The sequence below is a fragment of the Anticarsia gemmatalis genome, chromosome 18, assembly GCF_050436995.1.
Source record: "Anticarsia gemmatalis isolate Benzon Research Colony breed Stoneville strain chromosome 18, ilAntGemm2 primary, whole genome shotgun sequence".
Classification (NCBI taxonomy): domain Eukaryota; kingdom Metazoa; phylum Arthropoda; class Insecta; order Lepidoptera; family Erebidae; genus Anticarsia; species Anticarsia gemmatalis.
The window spans coordinates 2,005,097-2,031,766 of NC_134762.1; the positions used below are offsets into that span (position 1 = coordinate 2,005,097).

The following is a 26,670-nucleotide window of genomic DNA, read 5'->3' on the forward strand; positions in this document are numbered from 1 at the left end:
TCAGCTGTTTTCGTTTTTCTCAAATCTGAATTTGTTTTCGTAAAACGACGCCTTGTTATGGTATCATAGCCATGTGTGAATTAAAATGGGCTCAATCGCATCGGTGCTGCAATGGCATTGTCAGACGTGCGGCCAAATCAATCCAACAGAGAGTGTGAAGTGTTTAAAATGTGGCACAAAGCGGGTATCGAGTCATGACAGTGGTATATTTAAAGAAAATTGTCGAGATTCATCGCCGGACTATACATCCCGAACAGGAAAAAGCGAGGGAACTACACCAGGGTCCGAACCGATCGTCATACCCACTGAAAATTGCTTTAACAGGTGTGTTTTTTTTAATGTAATTGCCACAGTCATTGTGAGTTTCTGTCAGCAAAATATCGATTTTTCGTGACCCGTATTTTAGGTTATATTTCTATTGTATTACATTGTTGCGCGCACTGGAAGGTAGTTCATTAAGTAAATTAGATGTTAACGTGCAGTTTTTGGTATTGGTGTGTCAGCAATTGTGTTAAAAATGTGATTTTGAACGTCGCTCATTCACGATGTGTGTAGGTATGTATCGTAGGTCAGTCCAATTGTTACAAGACAATCATTATTCAGTTCTATGTAATCGAACTATCATTTGGATTAAGTTTTCGTGTGAATTTGGCTGTGTCCTGAGCCTAGAAGTTCTCTGTTTTCGTCTCAGGTGACAAGTAATTCAATTTACTAACTCCCCATAATATTTTTTACATTAGGGAAGTATGTACACTTTACCTTTGCTTATATTTTTCGACCTAGTTCTTTCTATTGTTCTTAATTCAAACTTCTGATCTTTTTTTACTTTTATTTTTGTGTTCTACTCTGTGCCTAAACAAAGCAGTTTCATGAGTTCAAGTCAACATTTTAGTTATTTATTGTTCATTACCACTTTTATGCTTATAACTTTAAAATATTAATTTCCTTACTATCTATTTAAATACCATACATAGGTATAATATGTACCTATTTACATTTCCTTTTCAAGTGTTATTTTCAGAATTTGTGCAGGAGACAAAGGCATCTTATAGATACCTATTTAGTTTAAATTTTTAATTAGATTGTCTGTGCTGTTGCCCATCCTATGTTTACAACAAATCAAAATATTTTTTTCAATTTAAATAGATGGTACTAGTTTAACCAAGGTGTGATCTGAAAGTAATCTAATAAGAAAATTCAATGTAATTTGTCTTTCAAAGTAAACTGATAAATAGCTAACATTCTTACAACCATACCATTCTATGATTTCATATTTATAAGCATCAAGCTTGCAATGCTGGAAGGGATAATAAGGAAACACCTCTATCCCATTCATTTATGCTACAAATGCTAGTATTTTAGTGTTTAAAAAGACATATCTGGGTATAAAGTAATTTAACCTCATTAACTATGTAAAATGACACTGTAAACCTACATAACATTTGTATCAAGGATGTTCTCATTGATATAGCTATGAGTAAAACTGAGAATAGTACTTATAACTATCATTATGTACCTATATGTTTGTAACACCTAGTGTTTTACAATTGGTTCTATTAACTTTGTAACTACATAATAATGTTACTAGGTTTGAGTGATTGTAACATAATAGAATGTACACCTAATATATTGAAAATTTGGACATCGGACTGAAAGATTGGTGTTAAACAGCCTGTGAAAGACACTACTGGAAGTTTCAAGGGAGACCTTTGCCCACCAATTGTTTAGAAGTCCAGCGTCATAAACATTAGGAACCTAAGAATAAAGAGAAAAAACGCAGCATATTTAAAAAGTGTTAATTTAATATACCTACTTAGGAGTGAAAATTATGAGAAATCACACTTAATGTCTTCACAGCTAAACCAATAAACAATAAAAAAATCTTGTGCTTCAAAAATTGCCCCAAAAGTTTGACCGTTTCTTATTGGGCAGGTCAGTTGTATGGAATACAGTATTAAACGGTTGACATTGTATTTGACGGTTCATTGTTTTGAGTGTCATTGTTGCATTGATGGTTGGTATTCTGTAAAATATGGTTATGTGGTTTATTTTGTCAAGAATGTTTGTATAACTATGAAAAACTAAAAAAAAAACTTGGCAATGCATGTAAAACAGTGGGTTTATTTCATATTTCATCCAGTAATTTTTGTATTTGTTTTAAAAATTGCACCATACATTTAAATAAAGTGTACATTCTTTTAATACAAAATGTATGAGATGTACTATAAAGATTAGCTTTCTATCAGATAAGGTTGACGTCTACATTGCCTACTATATTATGCATTGAATGAGAATTGTATGACGTAGAGTGTGATAAAATAGTTCTATCATTAATCGTCTAATAATATCATAGGTCAAAGGTAAATTCTGACAACTTGTTTCAAACTATCACATTTTTCATTAAGTAATCATTTGCTGTCATACAACACATTATATAGGGCAATGACTAACATATTGTACTAGGTAAATGAATTAACTATAGGGCAATAACTAGTGTATACTGTTTGTTAAATAGTTCTCAGAATTTTTAAAGGATACTGGTTTTTTCTTACAATAAATAATAAATAAATAATAAATATCATTGGACAACTCACACACGGTCATTTGATTCCAAACTAAGCAGAGCTTGTACTATGGTAACCAAATAACTGATAAACATACTTATATACTTCTAAATACATACTTATATAGATAATTCACAACCAGGCTCAGAACAAATACTCGTGCTCATCACATAAAGATTTGTCCCGGGTGGGATTCGAACCCACCACACGCGGCGCGACGGTTGTTGCGGCGAGGTGACCGCTTAAACCACTGCGCCAAACGTGCAGTTAAAACAATGTCCTTGATGTTTCTTATGGCCAAAAACGATAATTTAATATGAAATTCGAAATGACAAAACATCTATGGTCACAATTTCTTTTTTAATTTGTGGACTTATTCTACTCAGTTTTGTCTTGCATGATAGCTGTTTTATTCTGATATTGAGAATAATTATAACTTTAAGTTAAAATAGTTTTTAATTGTTCCAACATGTGTTGTGATAATGATACCCTAAATGAAATACAAAGTTTGGTAAGGTTAATGATTCCATAACAATACTTTATAATAAACTTTATTCTTAATTATTTTGTTATCTTGGTTTGATTGCTCTAGTATTTGTTTGCATAAACGTCACTCATTTTAACAGATTACAATCAGTGGTTTTTCTTCAAAGGTCAGTTTATTGTTTGTAGGATTGCTTTTGTTTCCTGTGTGTAGGTGTTTCTGCTAACTGTTGTGAATTACACCCACACGGCATTGTAAACTGTAAATAACTTAAGCATAGACATTGTTGACCTATTCTTATAGTGGAAAAGTAATATTATTTAATTCTAATTGTTTTGTGCTGTAAGATTTTAATATGTTTCAATAGAATTCACAAACAAAGGTTCAACTGATTTCTTTATATGATATTTTGCCTTAAGTGGTTTACTCACATTTTAGTTACACTTTACAGGCTCAGACTATTTACTTTTAGTATAGTATTTAGTTACTACAAAAAAGTAAACATTTGGCACACAATAACTCAACTTAAGCATAATATACTAAGGCTAACAAAATTATAAAATCTGTCTAGTAGGTATCCATTTGCAACATGCTACTTAAGATTATTACAAAAATTTGCATTTATTAAAATTATGTCTGTATACATTTTTTCTCATGTTGTATAGCGGATGGTCGTGCGTGGGCTCGGCCCCGGAGGCGTCCCGCGCGTGGCGGTGCGCGTGCGGACTGCGCAACGTGTCCGCCGCGTGGCGCTGCGCCGCCTGCGACGCTATCGCGCCACATGCGCCCGTCTACAGGTACAGCACAAACATAGTTCTACTGTAGAAGTCACATTATCTGTCAACAAAGTCGCACTATATTGTTCTTTACTTTTATATAGGACAGTCACCGTTAAGCACCAATAGTGATGATAGGCATTAGTGATGCATAATACAATTAGGGTCATTTCACACCGAAAAGCGACGCATTGCTGCGCGCATACTTTTACAGTTAATTTCATGTCACCTAAAAATAATTCTTTCTGGAAAAGCTCGGCTGTCCAAAACCAAAACCTAGCAAGTGCATCTGACCTAATTATACAGGAGAAGACCTGAAAGATTTTCTATTGCCATTTGGATTAGAATTACTTTTTTATACCTGTCTTGTTTCCTAATGAATAATTATAAATTGTTTTACTTTGTGGAATAGTCAAATTTAACACAAGTGCATTTAGACAATTTTTATGTGCCTTACTAATGTCTATTTTAGATACTTCAAAATATGTATGATGTTTATCCAATAGCAAAAACCTAGTAACATCTCTACCTAGGTTTTTCAATTGGTTTCTATAAACGTCCGCTTGGAACCATTCCCGTGTAAATCCCGATCCCTGGGAAACTCCGGGATAAAAAGTAGCTTATATGTTATTGTGGGTCTTCAGCTACCTACATACCAAATTTCATCGTAATCGGATCAGTAGTATTTGTGTGAAAGAGTAACAAACATATATACACACAAACATACTCACAAACTTTCGCATTTATATTTATTAGTCGGAAATGTCCGTTATACCTGGTTTCGCTGTAACATTAACCATTGAGGCTGCACACGCGACAGAAACTTAAAAAATCAAGTAACTTCTCCCGTTTTCTCAACATTTCCTTTCACTGCTCTACTCCTACTGATTATAGCGCGATGAATAGTATATTTTGACGTGCCCAGGAGTATGAAGTATAACTGTAGCAAGTTTCGTTAAAATCCGTCGAGTAGTTTTTGTTTCTATCTATACTATAATACTATCTATACTAATATTATAAAGCTGAAGAGTTTGTTGTCTGTATGTTTGAACGTGCTAATCTCAGGAACTACTGGTCCGATTTGACAAATTCTTTCAGTGTTAGATAGTCCATATATCCAGAAAGGTTATAGGCTATATATCATTACGCTACGACCAATAGGAGCAGAGTACCAGTCAAAAATGTTACAAAAACGGGGAAAATCATGACCCATTCTCTCTTATGTGACGCAAGCGAAGTTGCACGGGTCAGCTATAAATAATATGCAGACAGATAGACCGACAGACAGACAGACAGACAAACAAATATTTTGTATTGTATTTAAGAATAAAATAAACAACATTATTTACATTCGCACCGGTCCGCATGGTGACTTACTATTTTTTTGCTTTTACTATTGCTATATACCTCAGTAGTTTTTTAAACAAAGTACGGGACGTTTCCAAGATTAAAAACCTAGTAAAATACCAATTCCAAATTCAAAAGCCTAGTAAGTTCAATTCGCAAATTCAAAAACCTAGCATGTATAGTACTTGATAGGATTTTGAACTTGGAAATGTTACTTACTAGCTTTTTGATTTTGTAACCTCCGAGTACGAATGGCACTTGCTAGGTTTAAGCATGTTCATAACTTTGATTCTATATAAGATAGAAATACAGGTGTTTTTGGAAAAGACGCAGCAAAAAATTTTAGAAATATTGGTTAAAGAAAAGGTGTTTGAGTAAAAATGTCCCTTGCTAGGTTTTGGTTTTGGACAGCCGAGCTATCGAGATCAATCATTTAGACCATTTTTTGGAGAAATAGTCATGACTATGTGTAATTATATAACTTTATGTTTTTCTCATTCCAGGCTTTCTGATGATGAGGATCAAGCTTCAGGGATGACGGACAAAGAAAAGTCTGCTCAAGGTAAACTTAACCAACAACACATAACGTTTCAAGCTAGTATTAGGGTATTCGTTATTTACCTCCATTTATATGTTTGCAGACAACACTATGATAAGGTCCAACACCCTGGCTGTCCCATCATCGTATAAGCCCACAACGAGTTATTCCGACGGTCGCCGATTGAATCTCGATCTGCAATCTCTCCGTCTCTCTCCCACTCAGCTGACTGACCACGCTCATGGCGTCACAAGATCATTGTCCCATGGATCCGTGATCAACTCACAGCACAAGTGGTGGAAGGTCGACGAGACTGGAAGGGGGACTATAAACAGACCCACCAGTTTAATGGTCTCTGAAAGATATGGTCAAGTCAACCCTCGGGAGTCGTTCTTAAGGAGTCTCCATACAGTGACCAGAAGACCGAAAAAGTGTAACGAGAGTAAGTCCAATTGGGAGCTAAATTATGTGAAAGAATACCAGAGAGAGCAGAGTAAGGGCTTGCATTTGAAAAAGTGGTCGTGTAGCAAATGTACGTTAGAGAATTCTGGTATTAGGACTCATTGTGAAGCTTGTTTGTCGCCGAGAGTGTCTCCTCTTGCAAGGATTCCTAATGCTAGAGGTCTAAGTGTGACTACTTTGGGCAGACATGAGACCGCAGCCGGCAGGGATGGCGCGACATCGCTACCTACTTCAGGTGGTGTTATGATCACCGTCCCGGACTGGCCAACGGGTAGTACAACGCTAGGCGCTTCCTTCCGAAGATCTATCAGCGCTCAGAATTCACCAGAAATCCGCCCAACGTACCGACGTTCTTTCTCCGAACAGACGAACGCGGAAAGACCAGTTGGCAAAGTGATATCGAGCAGACGAAGTTTGAACGACTACCAAAAGTCTTTGGCCAGTTACTGCGGGAGTTTGACGAAGCCAGACCCTAGGAAGGATTTGAAGATCGACGAGAATAATATAGATGTGATAGATAAAGAGTGCAGTTGGGATACGAATGCCGAAGGTGTGATATACGCACTGCCTAACAAAGGAAAGTACAAAGATTTGAATTTGCAATTACAAGTTAATAATAACGGGACTAGGTATTCGTACGTGTCCGTTCAGGATACGAAGACGGTGATGAGTAATTCTCAGAATGAGGCTTTATATTCTAATGATATAAGTGATGGTGATTATGCGAGAATAGATGAGTTGTTAGGGGCGGAGAACTGTATATCGCCAGTGAATGAGGTTGCTACTAATATTAGGACCTCACATATAGGCCAGAGGGAGCCGCCTAAGGTGTTTAATATGCTGCCTTCGGTTGGAAAGGTGTCTCATAATCCTCGGGAGCCGTCCAAAGTGCCTTCTACACAGCAATTAGCCTCGTAAGTGAAGCTTTAATATTTATTTTAATTTGTTTCGGCGTGTAAAGAAAAATTCACTTTCACATTCTTAAATCTCATATGCCCAGTTGAAGTTTGGAACACGTAAGAATGGGAACACGTAAAAATTTATTTACATGCAATTTATTTCTATTCTTTAATTCTTGACAGGCTAGATACACTATATCTTTGGATGACTACAGTTTTGTAGAGTTCAAGTTGTTCCTAAGATGATATTATGAACTATCTTAATCAAATTTATCTCAAAAATTATATACTCTCCACACCTGCGTCACTGCCTCAAAAGCGGTCAAACATCGCATTTACTTATACATTGCGTGTTGCACACAGACGCGAGAACCGCATGTGGCAGTGCAACGAGTGTTGGTTCGCGTACAACGCGTGGTGGGCGCGCTGGTGCGACGTGTGTCGCAGCGGTCGGCCGCCGCACGCCGCCGTCACGCTTGCCACCAGGGATGTTGTTGATGGGAAACATAATAGGTGACTGTTTTACTTCATATATTATTATTTGTCTTAGAAAACGCTATTATCTTGTCAGTAATTTGTCTTCAGTTACTGAAGTTTTTGAACAGGTAAGTTACGTTACTCCTAGTATAAGTTTATTGCCTACGAAAGTACCGACAATATCAGAGTACCCGCTCAGGTGTACCGGTGAAATAAAAAATCATAAAATGTAAAATATCAAGCCCCCATATACTGTATACTATTTCAGTTGAAATTGAAAAAGCAGGGTCTAGAGATCTGAGATAAAGTGCAATTTCATAATTTTAACCGCATACGTGCACGCATATGCGTATAAACTTTTTCACTAGATTTAAATTCAGTTAAATTAGAATAATGTATGTAAAGAGTTATTGAATGACGAGCTCCTCTTTATGTCAAAGTCGTTATATCACATGATCATAAATTATAATATTATTATCTTTTCCTTCAGTCCAAGAATGGGTAATAGCTCAGAAGCGAGCGGTAGCAGTAAAATGGAGGGCAATCGCAGTGAGCCCAAGAAACTGACCGTGCCCATCGCTTCGTTGGACCATGACCTTAATAGTGATGAACTATTGTTTGCTGTTGGTAAGTTACCTTATGATAACACCATTGATTCAACATTTTGTACGGTAGATAAGTAGTTCCCGGGATAACGTCTGAGTGACGGAAACTGTTGCTGAATTTAGAGAGATTTAGAGATTATACTTGAAGAAATATTCAAAAGTAGCCTAATATGTTATGGTGGCTGAGCACCAGTAACAATTTTTTTATGTAAATCGGTTATTAACGCTTATTATGATGAACTTTTTTCTTTGGTTCGATACGACATTTTAACGATGCTCAGAAAAGTAGGTTTATGATGTTGATCAAGCACGGCTTGTTTTTATTATGCATATTACATTTGCTGGCAAGCATGTACGAACGACGTCCATTAATGAAAAATAAATTTGACAATGTATCTAGTATCTAAGTATGTTTGTTTGTATGTTGGCAGAGCCGACCCCGGCGCCGAGCTCGGTCCCGACGTGGTCGTGCACGCGCTGCACTCTCGTCAACGAGTCGACCGCCGCCGCCTGCGCTGCGTGCGCCGGCTCTAGACCTCAACCGCATAATTTCTGGTACTTATTTATATACATATACTAGAGGCCGCCCGCGAGTTCGTCCGCGTGGCAACCCATCCTGTGTAAATCCCGATCCCTCAGGAACTCCGGGATAAAAAGCCTATGTGTTATTCTGGGTCTTCCGCTACCTATATACCAAGTTTAATCGTAATCGGTTCTATAGTATTTGCGTGAAAGTGTAACAAACATACAAATATACCTACATTCTCACAAACTTTCGTTGTAAAATAAATATAAATTGACAGAAAAGCCAGTCGTCCTATCATACAATAATGATAACGGTGATTCCCAGAGACAGCGGTCGTCTTCATACTTCGTAACATTCAGATTATAAAAATCTATTCGGAATTTTCTTAATTTATACTTTATTCTTATTTACTTTTCGTCTAATTCATTCTTAAAAACGAGAATAAACATCACTAAATAACGATTATTTCTTTATTTCTCAGGTCATGCAGTTCATGTACCCTACAGAACCCGTTATCAGCGAATCTATGTCTCGCGTGCAAGACTCCGCCGGTACCGAAACATGGACTCACTGTGCCTACCACTGATGCTAACCACGGCGCCAGTGAGTATTAATAACTTTAATAGTTTATTTAGATTAGTTTATTTTCTTTTTTTAATTTTACTTTAATAGTATAAAAGCGTATAGGACTGTTGAGCAGATGCCTACCTGGTCGGAAAAACGTTGTTCTTGTCTTCCTAAGAGCAAATTCTCTTTAATTACCCAGAGTTAGGAAGTCGAGGTCGTTGACCTTCAGGCATTGGTGGCGCGTAAAGCTGTCTGTTTCGAGGGTGGTAGTAACAAATGCCATCCCATGCGACTGGATATGGACGAAATTGAATAAAGTGAATGAATTAATTGGTAATTGGTTCCTAAGAAACTAGCCGAGGTGTAAAAATTGTCTTTGATTAATTTTCAATATCGTTTATAAAATTATTTGATTTCAACTTAGTAAAGTGTTTATTGTGTATTCAGGTGGTCGCAGCCCGTCCCCTCGTAGGAGCACGCGTCACACGCCAGCCTTGCCTCGCCGAGGTTCAAGACACAAAACACCACCGCCCGAACCTAAGTAAGTATAATTAAATATAACTGATTTCTTATTAGATCACAAAATCTTGAAAACTAGGCGTTTAACCAATGAAATACTTATATATTATTTCAGTTTTTGCTGAAGTTTTGCCCTTAAGGTCTGCTCACATTTCTTTTAGTAAATATTTTTTGCAAATCTTTACTAATATTATAAATGCGAAATGATGAGTGTTTGTTTGTATTTTGATACATGGAAATAATTTGTAACCCGAATTATCATATGTGATGCTTCAAAATCGCGAAATCTCGTCACGCGTGCGAAGTTTGGAGCAGAAGTTATCATTCTGCCAAGTTTCATGCAAATCTCTTCGACGGTATAGGCGAGAAGAAATGAAAATCAGTCCTTTGGCTCGTACACATAAGCGACGTAGTGTTGTAGCACAATGCGACGTCATATCGTGTTTGTACGTTCCCTTTTGTATTTATAATGTTTGTATAGATATAAAAATAAACACCATTTTATTTGTCCTCAGGCCCGAGGTCCCGGAGTGGGCGTGCTCGGAGTGCACGTACATGAACCAGAGCGTGGCCGTGTCGTGCGACATGTGCCAGTCGCCCAAGACGCGCCTGCTGCCCGCCGCGCCCGACCAGCCCTCGCTCGACTCGGAGGATTCACGTGAGTAGAAATAGAAGCTTTTATACGCCATTTTGAAGTATTTTTCTCGTAATTTTTGGTATGTTTTGAGGTGAAAAGAAAATATTTCGTATGATATAAAGAATGACTGTTTCTAGTGATATTCGGACTGTTAAAAACGACTGTTCTGTTTGATAATTGAAGTTAAAACATTGCGTTGTTTTTATTAAACATAAAAATGTTGATCATTTCTAAAACACACATAGCTTCAACAAATCATTTGTGTGTTGCCTAGTTTTTGAACTATCACACACTTTGGTGATAAGCAAATGCTTATACCAGATTTTTTGAGGAACTAAATATAATTGTTGTGTTTCACTTATACTACACAAGATAGTGGAAATGGGGTACTAAATATAAATGCTTTTTTCAGCGGAAGGTTCAGACGGTGAGCGACAAGAGAGCACGCCTATGGAGATTCTCAGACTGAGTGAAGAAAGCCACGCGTGGACGCAGTGGCAAGAAGTATTGGCACAATGTGCTTCGGTAAGTGTTGACATTTAATAGCTTTAGTATTATTTTAAGTAAACCTTTTGTCTTTAGCTCTTGCTTTTCTAAGTCAAATATGTTTGTTCCTTAAACTTTTACAAGTATTTGAAATTGTCATAACATTTTTTATTTACCACATTTTCGGAAAAACTGTTGTTTCAACTCGTGAAAAGAAACGGCAAGAAAATCAAGCCTTGCTCATTTCAATTGTTAACATTTGATAATATTGTTTGTCTAATAATATAACTTTTAATTTACTGGTTCGTGGCAGTCAACAGTTTGATTTGTCACTATTGCAGTTCTTTACAGTGTTTTGTACACAGTATAATTCATATTGTACTGTTGACAAACTTTTCTTTACAAATCTTTAATATTATATTAGAAAATTAAAATATTTTCTCTCTTTCTTTCAGACGGGTGAACCGTACGTAGACTCATCATTCCCAGCATCCCCTCGCTCGCTATACTACAGCGGGGGAGCAGAGACGGGCGCAGCGACAAGATGGCTCCGTCCCCATCAGATACACGTGGACGCCGACCACCGGCTACCTTGGGTCGTGTTCAGAGACCCAAGACCTTCGGATATCTCTCAAGGTAACTACTAAATGGAAACCTATCAAATTCTGTCCGAACCGAGAGTCAAACACTATAATAACAGTTGCATACACTGCTGCTAAGGCCGCAGAAATATTTATATATTTTTTTCATACATTCTTTAATTTTTTATGTTTCTTCTTCCCAGGTGTCCTCGGCAACTGCTGGCTACTATCAGCGCTGGCAGTTCTAGCGGAACGTTCGTCTCTCGTCCGCGGCGTGGTGGTCCGCGGGGAGCCGAGCGTGGGCGCCTATCAGCTGCGACTGTGTAAAGACGGTCGCTGGCTCACAGTCACCGTGGACGACTTACTGCCCGCTAATAAGAAGGGACACCTTGTTTATTCACAGGTTTGTATCAATTTAAATCGACTCCTAAGTTAGGGGATAGTTTGTGTAAGACTAGGAGTCTCCGTTTACTCCTAGTCTTTTCGAAGATACGTGATCGTATGTACAGATTTTTAAGAAACACCAAGTTAGGGGACCGTTGGGGGAGGTTAGGGGACGGTTTTGACACCAAACACAAAAAGTATCTTTGTTAACGGTGCTTTAATGGTCATTCCAATAGTCTTTAGGTATCACTTACCTATACGTAACAGTTTAGGGATCTTAAATCGAGTTATTTTATTATTATATTTGACTGCCTCCGTGGCGCAGTGGTTTAGGTCGCCACGCCGATACCACTGCAACGGGAGGTCGTGGGTTCGATTCCCACACGGAGCAATTATTTGTGCGATCCACAAATAATTGTTTCGGGTCTGGTTGTGCTTTGTGTCCGTTGTTTGTATGTTGTAAAAGTACCCGCGACACAAGAGCAATTCTTAGTGCGGGAGTTGTCTTTTTTAGAAAAAAGAAAAAAACAAAAGAAAAAGTTATTAGTGTCCTAGATGTATAATAGTCCTTATCCGAGTTAGCGGTGGTTGTATTTATTTGTTTTATTTCCAGGCTAAAAGGAAACAACTATGGGTGCCGCTGATCGAGAAAGCGGTTGCCAAACTACACGGATGTTACGAAGCTTTAGTTTCAGGCAGAGCTATTGAAGGTAAGAGAACAAAGCCTTATAGTTTTCCTCTACTTTTTATGACTATAAGTATAGACTTTTAGAGCCTGTGTTTGTACCGTTTGGGTGTTACCACTTTAAGTAATTAATCCTTGATGCCTTTAATACATTTTGATTTACTCGTTAATATTGTAAAACATATCAAATAATATCGATTAATAAGTATTTTCTACCGCTGGCGATCTATAGCCACAAGTAAAAAGCAATATTTGTTGTACAATATTAACAACACGAAGATGTGTTGACGGAAGAAATCAGAAAAAAAATATTCTGTTCCAACTGGCGCTGAACTCCATAACACCTAATAAAACGCCAAATATTATTTGCATAATGTGTGTACTTATATACAACTTTTTTTCATAGGGTTATGTACACTAACGGGAGCACCATGCGAGTCCGTATCTCTTCAAGCGGGAGGTGCCGGAGGGGCGGGGGGAGGCGCCCCTCTGGAACAATTAGACCGGGACCTTGTGTGGGCACAGCTGTTGTCTTCTAGACAGGCTTGCTTTCTAATGGGGGCTAGCTGTGGCGGTGGTAATATGAAGGTAAGAAATTATAATTATTGTATACCTATCCCATATGATTCTGAAGTAACGCCGACCAGACCAGCAGTAAATACGTAGACGAAAAAATATGAGTCACTTCGAACGCAATCCGAACAGGAATGAACTTGTTCACAAAATGGCGGACCAAATGTTGTCAACTACGGTACTAGCTGCTTTCGTTTACCACGAAACATACAACGACATTTTTATACATGTTTACGGATTTTTTCCTTTTTACTTCTAAGATTGAAAGTTTTAAGTTTATATTTGAGAATACATGTATTAGAATATGTAGGTCACTTGCCAATGTGTTTTATTACGGTAAAGACTAGGTCGAAACTTGACAATTTGGAAATTCTTAGATCTTTTACTTTAGACCTAATTTACCGAGAAGAGAATAACTTAATGTCAAGTAGTAAATTTTGATATTCTTATTATCTTTAATTACTTAATTCGTGTTTGGTACTTCGATTGTCTTCATACTCTATTCTCTTCCAATACGCAGGTAGACGAAGAAGAATACCAGCGCCTAGGCCTCCGCCCCCGTCACGCGTACTCCGTCCTGGACGTGGTGGAGGTGTGTGGCGGCGGGGGCGTGGCGCCCACCCGCCTGCTGCGCCTGCGCAACCCCTGGGGCCACTACACGTGGCGCGGCGCCTGGGCCGCGGGCTGTGCTCGATGGACTGATGCCGCCAGGAGGGCCGTCACCCCACACGCTCCCACCGCTGACATAGACAGAGATCAAGGCGTCTTCTGGATCAGCTTTGATGATGTGCTCAAGTAAGTACTGTTCATTGTAAAGTTTATGTACCTTATACGCTAAGGAAGTTATGCAAAAGTTCTGCTTTTCGATCTCGCTTATTGTCAAGGCGATGAAATACCTATTTCCAAAATGATGTTTAAAACATGCATGCAATAAAACAACACAGTATACTGACTCAGGTGCCTACGTTTTTTATGTTAATATAAAAAATAAATAAGTGATGAACTTAACATAATCTTTTCTAAATCTATCAATGTTCTATGTAGTGGCCAGCTATCTCCACTAATGCGAATTTTCTCCTTTTCTGTCCAGATAGCACAGATACTAGTATGTTATTTAGATAGTATTACGCAACTTATGCTTTTTTTGTGTCCGGAAATAAATCTTTATAAATAAATAAATATAATTGGACAACTCACACACGGTCATTTGATTCCAAACTAAGCAGAGCTTGTACTATGGTAACTAAATAACTGATAAACATACTTACATATTCCTTAATTCAGACTTATATAGATAAATTGGCATCCAGGCTCAGAACAAATACTCGTGCTCATCACACAAAGATTTGTCCCGGGTGGGATTCGCACCCACCACACGCGGCGCTACGGTTGTTGCGGCAAGGTGACCGCTTAAACCACTGCGCCAAACGTGCAGACTTTTGACATGTTTTAGAGATATCTCAGCTGTAGCTTAAGATTTTTGTCCAGGTATTTCGACTGCATAGACATATGCAAGGTCCGTGTCGGCTGGCATGAAGTCCGCCTAGCCGGGATCCTACCTCCAATGTCATCGACCCGCCACCTCACGTGTCTACTGCTCACCGCCACGCAGCCTACAGAAGTGGACTTCACACTGTTCCAGGAGGGACAGAGGTCAGTCACCTTTGTGTTTAATTAGTGCCGAGGAGTCTAAACCGACCCCCTTAGCTATAATCCATTGGAACCCCAGCGTTTACGTGCACGTGCTCGCAGTGATTAGTGATGATTGCGGAAAAATTTATGCCCACGTAAATAAATCATCATTCATCGGTAAAATTTTATGTTCGCGTGAAACCCCACATTCTATTATATTATAAATATTAAATTGTCTTTGGCCCGATAGAATATGCGTTTCGCGGCTCGACCAATTGTTCACCTTTTTGATTAGAAAAGCTGAAAACACGTGTATTTTTTTATTATCTTTTTGACTGAAAGTAATTAGTATACTATGTTCGAGAAAACATATAAAAAAATACAACAAAATGTATAAATTATCTTTTTTAATATGTTCAAAGGTAACGTACAAGTAATGATAAGCACATTTTTTTACAGTACCTACGCATTTTCTTTGAATAATTTGCGATACCAAATATCATTATATTCCATTGTTAGGAACGTAGCAGAAATATATCGTGACATAGAAAAAAAGCTGGCCTAGCGCTGGCAGAACATAAGCCAACTAAAAATCTAGATAATAATATGTTAATTAGGCGCTAGTGACACTGGCAGCGTGGCGGTCTGAGTTCCTTATTGTGTGTTCGAATAAATAATATAATTGTAAGTATGTTGACACAAAACAACCAGTCTTTTTTAACCAATAACTAACACAAGAGGAAGGGACATGTGGGCGTGGCGCGCGTGCCATATGAAATATGACTAGCTTTTCATATTTTAATGTGCGTTAAATGTCATCGTGCGAGCTTGGCGACAGCCATCTTCAATGGAATAGTATGATATGCCATATCTTCTTGTGTTGATTATTCATTGTGTTCTACTAACAACTCTCAACGCAGAACGCAGACCGATGTGTTTCATATGAAGCGATGTGTTCGGCGCCTTAGTTATTCAAAATAGCTATTAGTAGTCTAATATTCATAACCTTAATGAGTATTATTCGCTTGCAAACCTCTCAACACCTTATTGCTTAGATCCGGATGAATAAACTCGAAAAACTTGACAGCTCGTTCCTGTAAAGGCCTGGCAACCGATACTAAAGTAATTAGAATATTCTCAGCAATTCTCTGTCTTTCTTCAGGAGAAAACTCATTCATATACAGTTCCCTTGCTTGTTGGTAATTGTCAGGTTCGTCTTGGTATATTTGTATGAGTTCAGCAGCATTCTCTTCATCGAAAGGTACCGGGCCGTTGAAAGAATTTGGGTAATAATTCGGTATACCTCCCATGTTACCATGAACTGGTGGTTGACCGTCCCGATTGTACGGAAACGCCTTATGTCTTGGACAATTCACGGGAATCTGGTGAAAGTTTCCACCTAAGCGATAATACTGAGCGTCTCTATAATTTAGTCGACGTGCTTCAAAAACTTTGTCAGGTGCTCCCAAAATTCCCTTCACCAAGTTCCCCGGACAGAAAGCCAACAGCTCGATATCAGCGAAATAATTTTTAGGATTCTTGTTCAATACCATTTTGCCTACAGGCCTTAATGGATACTTATCTAAAGGTAATATCAAAGTCACGTCAAAAACATCGAATCCTGCGTTTTTCACGTCTTCTTCAGTCAGCACTTGTATGTACACTGACCAAGATGGAAAGTTACCATTGGCGATAGCGTTATACAAGTCTCTTATGGCGTAATCGGGGTCCAAACCGCTGATCCTCCTAGCTTCGTCTGTCTTCAAATTTTTTATCCCCTGATCGGTGAGAAAATGAAACCGTACGAAGTACGACTTGCCATGCTTGTTTGCTACTTGATAAGTGTGGATGCTAAACCCAGGCATGTGTCTGTATCCATCAGGTATGCCACGATCACACAAAATGATCAAAAAGAAATGAAACGTCTCCGGTCTCGATAGAATAAAATCCCAAAGCATATTGGGATCTAACAAATTCGTAACGGGGTTCCTTTTCTCTGCTCTTGTGAAAGTTGTGAAAAGTAGGGGGTCTTTGTAAGCGTACATGGGTGTGTTGAATCCTACGAAATCTAAGTTGCCGTCGTTGGTGTAGAACTTGACTGCGAAACCTCGGGCTTCTCTGGCCGTGTCTAAGCCACCTCTGTCTGTGCCTGCTGGGGAGAATCTTGCTGCTATACGTGTTCTTTTACCGATTTTACTGAATAGATCTGCTTTACATATGTCCGTGATGTCGTGTGTTACTTCGAAGTACCCGAAGGCTCCTCCCGCTTTAGCGTGGACCACTCTCTCCGGGATCCTTTCTCTCACGATGTGAGTGAGGGTATCCATGAAGAATTCGTTGAATATCAGCCGTTTGTTCAACGTTACTGTGTCGTGTCTGTTGATCGGTGCGCCTGCGGCTGTCGTCATTATCGCGATGGGGCCCTGAAAGGGATTTTTATTACTCTTTCTAATAGAAATATAGAAATGTGTTTTTTTTTGCAATACATTAGTTATCCATCGTTTTTAGAATATTAGGGAGTTAGTCGGAGTATTGACAGTTCTGTATGGTATGGATGTACAAATTATTATCACTATGTGTTCCTTCAGGGGATAATTATTTTTATACACACAAAACTTCAAAGAGTTTGTACTACGTTTTCTTGTGCGTGAGAAGCGAGTATTTTATCTCTCAAACCTTTTTACGGCTCGCAACTCACAGAACGCGCATCGGCTCTGTGGGACGCGCTGCTCATGATGACGATAATGATGCTTGGAGCCCTTAATGTATATTCGAGCATTATTTTTATGCTTACCGTTGTCATATTCTTGAACAAAACTATCTGTTTTGTAGCCGGATCCCTTCGATCTGTGACAGCCATTACTGCGCACAGAAATGTTAGAAACAATATTCCTAACAATTTGACACCCATGTCACTTTTTCATACTAAAATTATTTATTTATTTTATATTCTATTTGAACTACAAGTATATTCTGTTCGGAAACTATTGAATGTATCAAGCATAGTGTTGTAGTTTTTATTATTTTATCTAAAATGCTAATGAGATGTCCTTATCTACGAATTAATTGTACTATTTATTTTATCATAAATTTGAATGAATTATACTTTAAAGAAAATGTTTAGTTAGTGTAACTAGATTCACGAGTTCCCTTTTTTTTTTTTAAACTAGCTATATCCCGCAGTTTTTCTTTCGTTTTTAGTGTTATTCTGGTATTCCCGTTTCAAGATATTTCCAAAGGCTCTACAATTTTCATGCAGAATTTTCTTACCTGTCTTTCAGTCACAGTCAATATAGTTCAAGTCAATTTCAGTCATAGTTCAGTCAAAAAACGGTTGTGTCCGGCCTATTGGCATGCGGAGTTATAGGGCGCTTTGGGCAGCCTCTGTGAGGGACCCCTAAATTGGGGCAACCGCGTGGCGTGCGACTTGCGGTACATGCTTCGGCAGTTATCCCGCCGCACGCCGCCACAAGCGGCCGTGAGGACACACGTGGCGGTTTAGTGGGTATGCCTGCCCTTATGGCGGGAGAGTCCTCTATAACCCTGCACTCCATCCAGGGTGCAGGTACAAGCGTAAAGCATTCCGCGTTAAAAAAAAATGTATTCTGTAGGTTTAATATCCTCATAGCCGATATTCGGCCATGGCATACAGTTTCATTGAAACTAGCTAACGGTGCGAGACTTTGTTCAAAGCCCAAATGTGTACACTACACAAGTACTCATTATTGCCCTTTTCTCATAGCCCGGTGGGACCAGTGCAAGCTCAAGCGCAGGACAAACGGATTTACGTAACTTAATTTTAACAAAAGTAGTGTCTGTCTTGTTATACAAATAAGAACTTTACTTTAACGTCGTAGGAGTTAATTTTAAATAGTATAACATTTATCTCTACTCTATGAGGAGCGCACGAGTCTAGACTATTTTATCAGACAGTTATATAATAGGTAAATTAAGGTTGATAGAAAAAAATAAATTAACAATTGTATAGATGAAAAAAAAACGACTATTGTAATTATTTTTTTTGTATGTTCCTTGGAAATTAATTTTGTATGGTAGGTACTAGGTATTAATTCGATCGAGGAGCGAATTAATACGATAGGAGCCAAATTGAAGTATATAGAAATTGTCTGAATTCTCTCCCCCTACCTTTCTTTCTCTCTCTCTCTTTCTCTTCCTGAATCCCATATTCTAGTGAGGAAAGCCTTCTTAATCTTTCTATAATATATAGATATTTCAGAATATTTCATTTTGAACTATCGCGACCTGTGCAGAAAATGTTACAATATTTGGGTTTTATATTGAAACTTAATTTTTTTAAAGACATTATTTTTCATACAACAGAAATTCAGCAAAAAGTCAACGATCTCAGCTGGACCTGTGTGTGGTCGTGTTTCGAACGAAGTCGGGGCCGAGTGCGCAAGTTGGCAAACTGGTTGCGCATAGCAAGAGACAGGTATGCCATAAGTATTTTATATTTTTATAATTATTACACCTGTTTCGTATCATGAATTTGTTTTGGAGTTTCCACCAAATCGTCTAATATCGATTTATTTCAGAATTTTATCTCATTGGAGATAAATTTTCTCTTTATTTTGACCTTACAGATACATGTCATAGTCTGTAATTTTCAACTTTTATGTATTCTCATACTTTTACGGAATCGTCTTATTTCTCAAGTCCCATCTCGCTCACTCAACCTCCGTTTTATACATGTCCTAAAAATCGATTATAACTTAAATGTCATGTAAAAAACCTTAAATATAATGAACAAATAACATGATCATATCGTTTCCAGGTCCGAGGCTTCGTCGGCTGCCACAAAATGTTAGAAAAAGGCTTCTACCTAGTAGTCTGTTTGGCTTTCAATCATTGGCATACAGGTCTTGAGCTGGCAGACAGTTCCGGCTGGCCTCGTCACGTGCTCGCCGCGCACTCGTCCAAGCCACTGTCGGTGGAACGGCCGTCGCTACATCCACATATATTAGCTGATGCGATTATTGGCTTGACGCTGGCAAGAGGACAGAGGCATGAAGGCAGGCAGGGCATGACTGCTTATTATTTGACTAAGGTTGGTGAAACTACGATAATTTTTTTTATATGTATAGAAAGGAATCGCTAAATGTGTTGCTAAGCACTAAATTCAAGCACGGAACCCATTTACCTAATTATTTTTCTAATAATATTCCTTGAAGCACGATGAAAAAAACAAAACAATAATATAAAAGAATCAACTGTTAGGCGGTACTAAGTTCGCCGAGCTAGTTAGTTAACTCTAAAATTGCGACTGTCCATCTTGACAAAATGGTTGAACTGATTTGGATAAAGTTTGACAGGATAGTAGATTATAATATCAGAAAGGGACGTAGGCCACTATTTGACTATTTTCAAAGAAGAAAATAATAGTCCAGGCATAGCCATTCTGTTCTTAGGCACTGATGATTAGTGGTGATTGCAAAGGGTGGCCATTGAATGAAATTATAAAGAACTAAACAAAAGAAAATCATGATCGGACCCCAAAATCCGTACATTTAATAAGTACCAAAAATAAAATTATTCAATTGATGTCCCATTGTTTGATAAGAGTAGTCTCAAAATTAAATAAACCTAAGATTCACAATGCTGGTCAGTTGTTGTTGTGAGATTTTTGCCAAAAAAATCTTTTGCGAAGTTCAGATTTAGGATTTCAGTGCAAAAATCTTTTTTTTGGTGTTCCAGGGTTGGGCCGGTCTCGTAGTGATGGTTGAAAACCGTCACACGGACAAGTGGATCCACGTGAAATGTGACTGTCAAGAGAGCTACAACGTCGTGTCCACCCGGGGAGAGCTCAAAACTATCGACTCTGTACCACCATTACACAGGTAATTGGGTAGTTGACTGGATTAACGAAAAAATATTAAACTAGTACTTTTAAATAGTTCATCCAAAATGCTCACGCTCTGCAATTTTTTTCAGTAATAGTGTCGAAATTGTAATTATTGCACATTTTATTAGACACTCATTTGATACTAACGAAAATAAGACACTGCAACGTTACTATGTCATATTTCTATATTACATGTATTTTTGACATTCCATAAAGAGTAGCTTATTTGACTGGTAGTCAACTACCTTATTATCGGCGCCACTACTCACGACAGCGCCTGGCTCAACAAGTTAGCACATAAACGGACACTATAACATTTACGTGTCTCCAACCCACCATCGACCTCGGGCTCTTTTATCTGTCAAAAATGCGGTCGCGGTTGTCACTCCCGCATAGGCCTTTTAAGTCACGAACGAAGTTTTTCCCTCATTACAAATATTCCTCTATCTGACGCCACCTGAATCATCTGCAATAGATGGACACGGGCCAATGATGAGTTACGGCGTGTAACTGTAGTGCTGAAGAAGGATAGTAGGACAGACTAATACCGCGACTCATTGGAATCTTGAGGCGCCCGTAGCCAGTTGCGCTCACCGGTCTGACATAGATCTGTGGGTGAAGCAACCGTTGGCGCGGTCATTCCATAGATGGGTGACCGTATAGTGGTATTTGAGCTGGGCGTCTCCGTGCTTCGGAGGGCACGTAAAAAGTCGGTCCCGGTCGTTGTCTACTAAGATAACAGTCGTTAAGCCATGTCAAAGGCCTTACGGGCGGCTTGAACAACTTTGACACTAGGTTGACCACTAACCATACGATATGAATGAATGAATGTATTGGGATCTTTCTCTGTTCAGGCAAGTGATCATCGTGCTAACTCAGCTGGAAGGTAGCGGCGGGTTCTCGATCGCGCACCGCCTCACGCACCGGCTGGCGGCGGGCGCGCGCCTGCAGGACTGGGCGCCGCACGCCACGGACGAGCCGCGCCACCGCCCGCCGCTAGCGCGCCGCCTGTACGGCCTGCACGCGCCGCGCCTCATCACTTAGCTATGTGGACACTATATTAATAATCACTTATTTGAAGTGTATCAAAATATGACGTGACGTGACGTTTCGTGATGTCATGTGATGTGACGTAACGTGTCCTGACGTGACGTGACGTGACGTGACGTGACGTGACGTGACGTGACGTGACGTGACGTGACGTGACGTGACGTGACGTGACGTGACGTGACGTGATGAGATCTGACGTGTCAACGTCGCGGTTACTCGTGTCTTCAAATATACAAGTCGCATGACGTCGCATTGCGTCCCGTTCTCTGTTCACGCAAGACGATGAGCAAACGGATTATAAACGAATTTTTTAAACCTTTCCAAATACGGTTTTTCTTTCAAAACATTTTATTTTCTATGATTCTACTTAAAGTTACACATTTATAATATAACCAAAATTTTTTTTTTGTCAAAACTTAAAGAAGTGAATCGCAAGGACTACAGGTATTTCTTTGAAGTACTACGTATACTCGAAAAAAATTAAACGTCAACTTACTTGCTGCTAACAAACCTACTGACTAATATCTTAATGCAGTCTCGACCTGAATGGTCCTTCGAAAAGTCCACCTACCAAAAGGTATTGTTACGACAAAGTTAAAATAATCTCGACACATATACGGTATGCTAGTATTATACGAGCAGACTATGCACTAGTTAAAGGCAGTAATTCAATGAAAAACTCATTTTATGCAGAAAAATAACATTGGATAAAACTTTGAAACTTTACGATGTATTCTTAATCTTCTTATCTATCGGAAATACTGAAATACTATTTAAGTACTTTGTTATTATAGCTTGTTAAAGTCAGGCTATAGGGAACCAAGTAATTTTTTGAGTATATTCTGTATTTCGATTAAAACTCTCACTCGTTTAAACTAATATACCGTACATTTTTAATAATAAATCGGATAAAGATAAAACAAAATTTAAACTCGGACTTTCAAACGTGATAATGACAGAAACAAAATGAAGTGTTTTTTGTAATAAATAAAGTTTACAAAATAATTTTAAGCACATTATTGACACTCGACATTTAGTATATAAGGTATGAAATAATTACAATTTGTAATATCCGAAGGAATAATATTTGGATTGTACTTGACTTTGTAACCCATCAATATGACCCATTTTGCCAACTATACAAAAAAATTCTGTTTGAATAAGACACTATTACTAAACAGAAATTTTCTTAATGGCAATACAATACAGTATTGCAATTGTAAATAATGCAATGTTAGTTTGACTGAAACGTCGGCAAATACGACTAATAAATTTAACTCGTAATTTATATCGCGAAAATAGACCGATTAATGTGATATTTAAAATATAAAACAGTCACAAAATCTCTGAAATTTCTCGTAGTTTCGCCGAAAACATTGCTTAAAAGTTTCTAATATGAGAAAAAAATTAACATTTTATCAAACTAAATTACATAAAATAGTGGGATTTGAGTCTTAAAAATCTTTGAAGAAATTACAAAATCAAGTACAGTTCATATACAAATCGCGTAGTTAGGTACTAGGCCTATATCGCTATCGACACATAAATAGCTATTAATATTTTTTCTACAACACTAAATGTACCCATAGTTACACGTCCGGCGCAATAAAAGTATAACGTATACATATATTATTTTATTCCGCCGCACGATTAAGGATTTTTGCCGAAAAAATGCGAATAGTGCGCACCGAGTGTTATTTTTTGACAGAAATAGATAATAAGTCACGTTATATGTAATCTAAATTTATATAAAGTCAATTTCGCAAAACGATAGAAGTGTAAAAATCTTAAAAAAGTGGTTTGAAATGTTTCCGCGGTTATAATTTTGCGGAATTCAGATTGGTACAACAATGATGATATCACATCGGAATGTACATTTTAAGGCATTATCATTATTGTATAAAAATATTGTAAAAGCAATTGTAAAACTCGATGTGTACTGCGAATCTCACTTACAAAATAATTAAAATACGCGAAGGTAATTTGTAATTTTTACGCAAAAAAAAACAATAGGATTACGACTGAAATAATAGATTTTTACTAATACTTTTACTTTCTTATTTTTTTACAAGAAACTCTCGGCAAAATTGTTGTTTGATGTTAAAATAGGTCCCCTTTGATATAGTACATTGATATAAGTATTAATTAGTTGTTATTTAAATTAGATTGTTAAAATTTACTTGAAGCTTTTTTTTTACCGATTTTGTTACCTCATTTCGAGGTATCTGTTGGTTAAGTCACAAAATAAATAAGTGCAGAACACCAATAATAATTTCAAGTTCTAATACGCTAAGGACATTGAAATTTTAGATAGATGGATGATATGAATATTATAATGTTTGTTCTTACCTATTTCAAGCACAAAAATATGGATTATTGTAAACCCTGTGTTTATATCGGAAAATCTTTCCTCGTAGTAACAGTTCATTTATCATTTCTGTAGTGTATAATTAAACCAGAATGTACCCTATGTATGTCTTGGAAATTATGGGGGATAAAATTATATTCTCTGCACTTATTTGTTTTGTAATTTAATTTGAATAAATATAGGTGCTTTAACCTCGATAAATGTTTAGTTGTGAACATTATACCTAAAAATCTCATTGTTGATATTATAATGATATTTTTTTGCAGTCATTTGCACATTATTTTGACCTCTGAAGTAATTATGATGTCAATAATTCGTAATTTTATTCATTTTTGAAAAAAGAGGGATAATCTATAAAAAATGAAGTGTATTTGTAAAAATTATTGACTTATTGATAACTAAAATCCAGTCTTAAATTAAAAGATTCAATAAACACAAAATAACTATTACAGTTTATTATTTTGAAAACTTTGGAGGTCAATTGTAGAGAAAAAAAATCTAGAAAGCTTAATAATATATTTTAATTATTCCATTTAATATATTCGACAGTAGACATTGCTAAGTGTTCCGTTATAGTGAGATTAACGCGTTTTTGTACGTAAAATAATAAATAATTATAAAAAAACTGTAAATATTTAAACTGCTTTACTAGAATGTAGGTGTGTATTTTTGAATAATAATATGTTAATATAAGAATTATTAATAAACTATCGAATTTTAGTTTTTCACAAATAATTAGCTAAATGATCCAACGATTCCCAATTCTGACTGACTCTCAGAATTTCACATTATAGTAACAATAGTTAAGTGTTAATCAAAATTGAGTATCGCTTGAGCATTCGGCCATAAATCACAAAACTAAGTTCAATTTTGTTCTTGGTGAAAAATAAAATTCGATAGTTTAGTGGTATTCTTTGTTGCACTGAAGTGTAAAAGACAAATTGGTGTTTTTCATTGAAAGTGATAGCTTTCATTCCATTAATACTCATTAATTTATTTCTTTGTTTAATTATTAATTGTTATTAAATTTTTTTATTAAAAAATCTAGTGATGCTATTGATTCTTGCCATTAATTTGCTTTACAACGATATTAATTAGTATTATTATTTAATTTTCAAAATCCTTATCACGAAACTGTTTTTTGATAAATACGGGTCTAAAATATACAAAAATATTGACGTTAAACTCGAGTTTATTGAAAAAATTAGTTTCGTAATAAGTTGGTACTTAGTTTAAGTGGCCTATGAAGCAAGATCGTGCAATAATGTTTATGTCACATTATAGTGACGGTAAATTACACTTGCTGGCACAAAAAATGCACATACAAGTTAGTGAACAGTTAGAGAGTCAATTGCTGTATAGTCCTTTATTCGTGTTGTATTTACTACTGAAAGAACGCGACATTTTCATGTCAATTCTTTAGGCGTTCTAAGATTTTAATACGGTGTATGCGTATAAAGGCACATAATAAATGTAATGTTTTAAACATTTGAATTAAAAATATATTATTATACTTTTAAATTGCCGTTGCAGTAAAGTCATTTATATTATGCATTCATAAATAACAATAAAAAGAAGTTGATTTAAGGAACAATTGCTTAGCCATATGTTATTTTAATAGGTAAAGCATATAAGACGAGTTTTATTTGTACTAGTTAAATTAAACGATACTTATCTGGAGGTTATATGTATCTTTATGGACGTTATCCAACGGTTGACTTCCTAACTGTGACACTTAAATATAAAATATAATAAATAGTGGTAGTTAATTTTAGATCGCATAGTGTTTTGATATTAAATAGGGTACGGTGCGTCACAGATTCGAATCACGGCTGTATATTTTTACACTCTGCATGATAATCTCGAATATATGTATACACACGTAAAATATCATCCTTATACAAACTAACTAATGAGTTAACTACATTTTGAAGCAAAGAAATGTATCAAAATATGTATGTCTTTCATTAATTCAGAATCTCTCTTTAGAAAGAGAAAAGTACGTTTATAATTCATAGCATTTAAATTGTTAAATTCCAAACGTTTTGACTGGACCTTTTACCTTTAAATTATTGACTAAAACAAAGCATGTATCGATACATCATTCCATCATTTTATATATGTACATTTTGGAATATAAAATGTATAATAATTTAGTTTTTTTAACTTGTTGTTTTCCCAATAAGGAATAAAAGTATTGTCGACAAATTGGTACAGTGAAATTGTATTCTAGAATGTACGGTCTTGTGACAAAATGTAGTTGATTCGTTTAAACCTTAAGTCATGTAACTTTTTATCGACTTCCAATAGTTTCTTATAACCTAAACTTTTTGTATATCTTTATAAATTAATATCGTATTTTTTCCACATAAATGTATTATGTGCTATAGATACTTAAGTGCCATAATAAAAACAAAAATAAAATTTTAAATAGTTTTTTTTATTTCTCGATTTATTTTCGAAATGTAATTTTTTTGTTATTTTATGGTGTATCCAGCATTGTGCACTGAAGTGTAACTTTTGATATAATTTTTATTTGACAGTTGTTTTTGTAGCATTAATGCGCTTGATTTACATGTTAGTCGTATGTGGATGCATGTTAAACTATTTATGATAAGGATAAGTAAATAAAATTATTTAAATTTGA

General features: G+C 36.7%; 2 protein-coding genes across 3 annotated transcripts; one reads left to right on the forward strand and one right to left on the reverse strand.

The window, feature by feature from the left end:
- sol (calpain 15 small optic lobes) lies at positions 1 to 26,670 on the forward strand. Of its 2 annotated transcripts, none has more exons than XM_076125990.1 (21): positions 1 to 324; positions 3,714 to 3,845; positions 5,675 to 5,733; positions 5,813 to 7,085; positions 7,434 to 7,583; positions 8,038 to 8,174; positions 8,584 to 8,707; positions 9,160 to 9,281; positions 9,693 to 9,786; positions 10,280 to 10,422; positions 10,814 to 10,926; positions 11,343 to 11,523; positions 11,672 to 11,871; positions 12,466 to 12,562; positions 12,944 to 13,125; positions 13,631 to 13,905; positions 14,599 to 14,763; positions 19,084 to 19,195; positions 19,538 to 19,810; positions 20,458 to 20,600; positions 21,460 to 26,670. In XM_076125990.1, the coding sequence occupies exons 1-21, from the start codon at positions 86 to 88 to the stop codon at positions 21,647 to 21,649; spliced, it is 4,404 nt and encodes a 1,467-aa protein (XP_075982105.1). In that variant the 5' UTR covers positions 1 to 85; the 3' UTR covers positions 21,650 to 26,670. The 2 variants fall into 2 exon arrangements, with proteins under 2 accessions (XP_075982105.1, XP_075982106.1); XM_076125991.1 differs by lacking the exon at positions 1 to 324 and adding an exon at positions 335 to 555.
- Positions 15,560 to 17,602, reverse strand: LOC142980634 (catalase-like). Its single transcript, XM_076126129.1, has 2 exons — positions 17,537 to 17,602; positions 15,560 to 17,165 (listed from the first exon to the last, which is right to left on the reverse strand). Exons 1-2 carry the CDS (start codon positions 17,600 to 17,602, stop codon positions 15,750 to 15,752), a joined length of 1,482 nt encoding a protein of 493 aa, XP_075982244.1. The 3' UTR covers positions 15,560 to 15,749.

Coding starts and splice junctions, on each gene's coding strand:
- LOC142980634 (XM_076126129.1), bottom strand. CDS start 17,602: ATGGCTGTCACAGATCGAAGGGATCCGGCTACAAAACAGATAGTTTTG. Junction 17,166..17,536: donor TGTTCAAGAATATGACAACG/GTAAGCATAAAA, acceptor AATCCCTTTCAG/GGCCCCATCGCGATAATGAC.
- sol (XM_076125990.1), top strand. CDS start 86: ATGGGCTCAATCGCATCGGTGCTGCAATGGCATTGTCAGACGTGCGGC. Junction 9,282..9,692: donor TGATGCTAACCACGGCGCCA/GTGAGTATTAAT, acceptor TTGTGTATTCAG/GTGGTCGCAGCCCGTCCCCT. Junction 13,906..14,598: donor AGCTTTGATGATGTGCTCAA/GTAAGTACTGTT, acceptor ATTTTTGTCCAG/GTATTTCGACTGCATAGACA.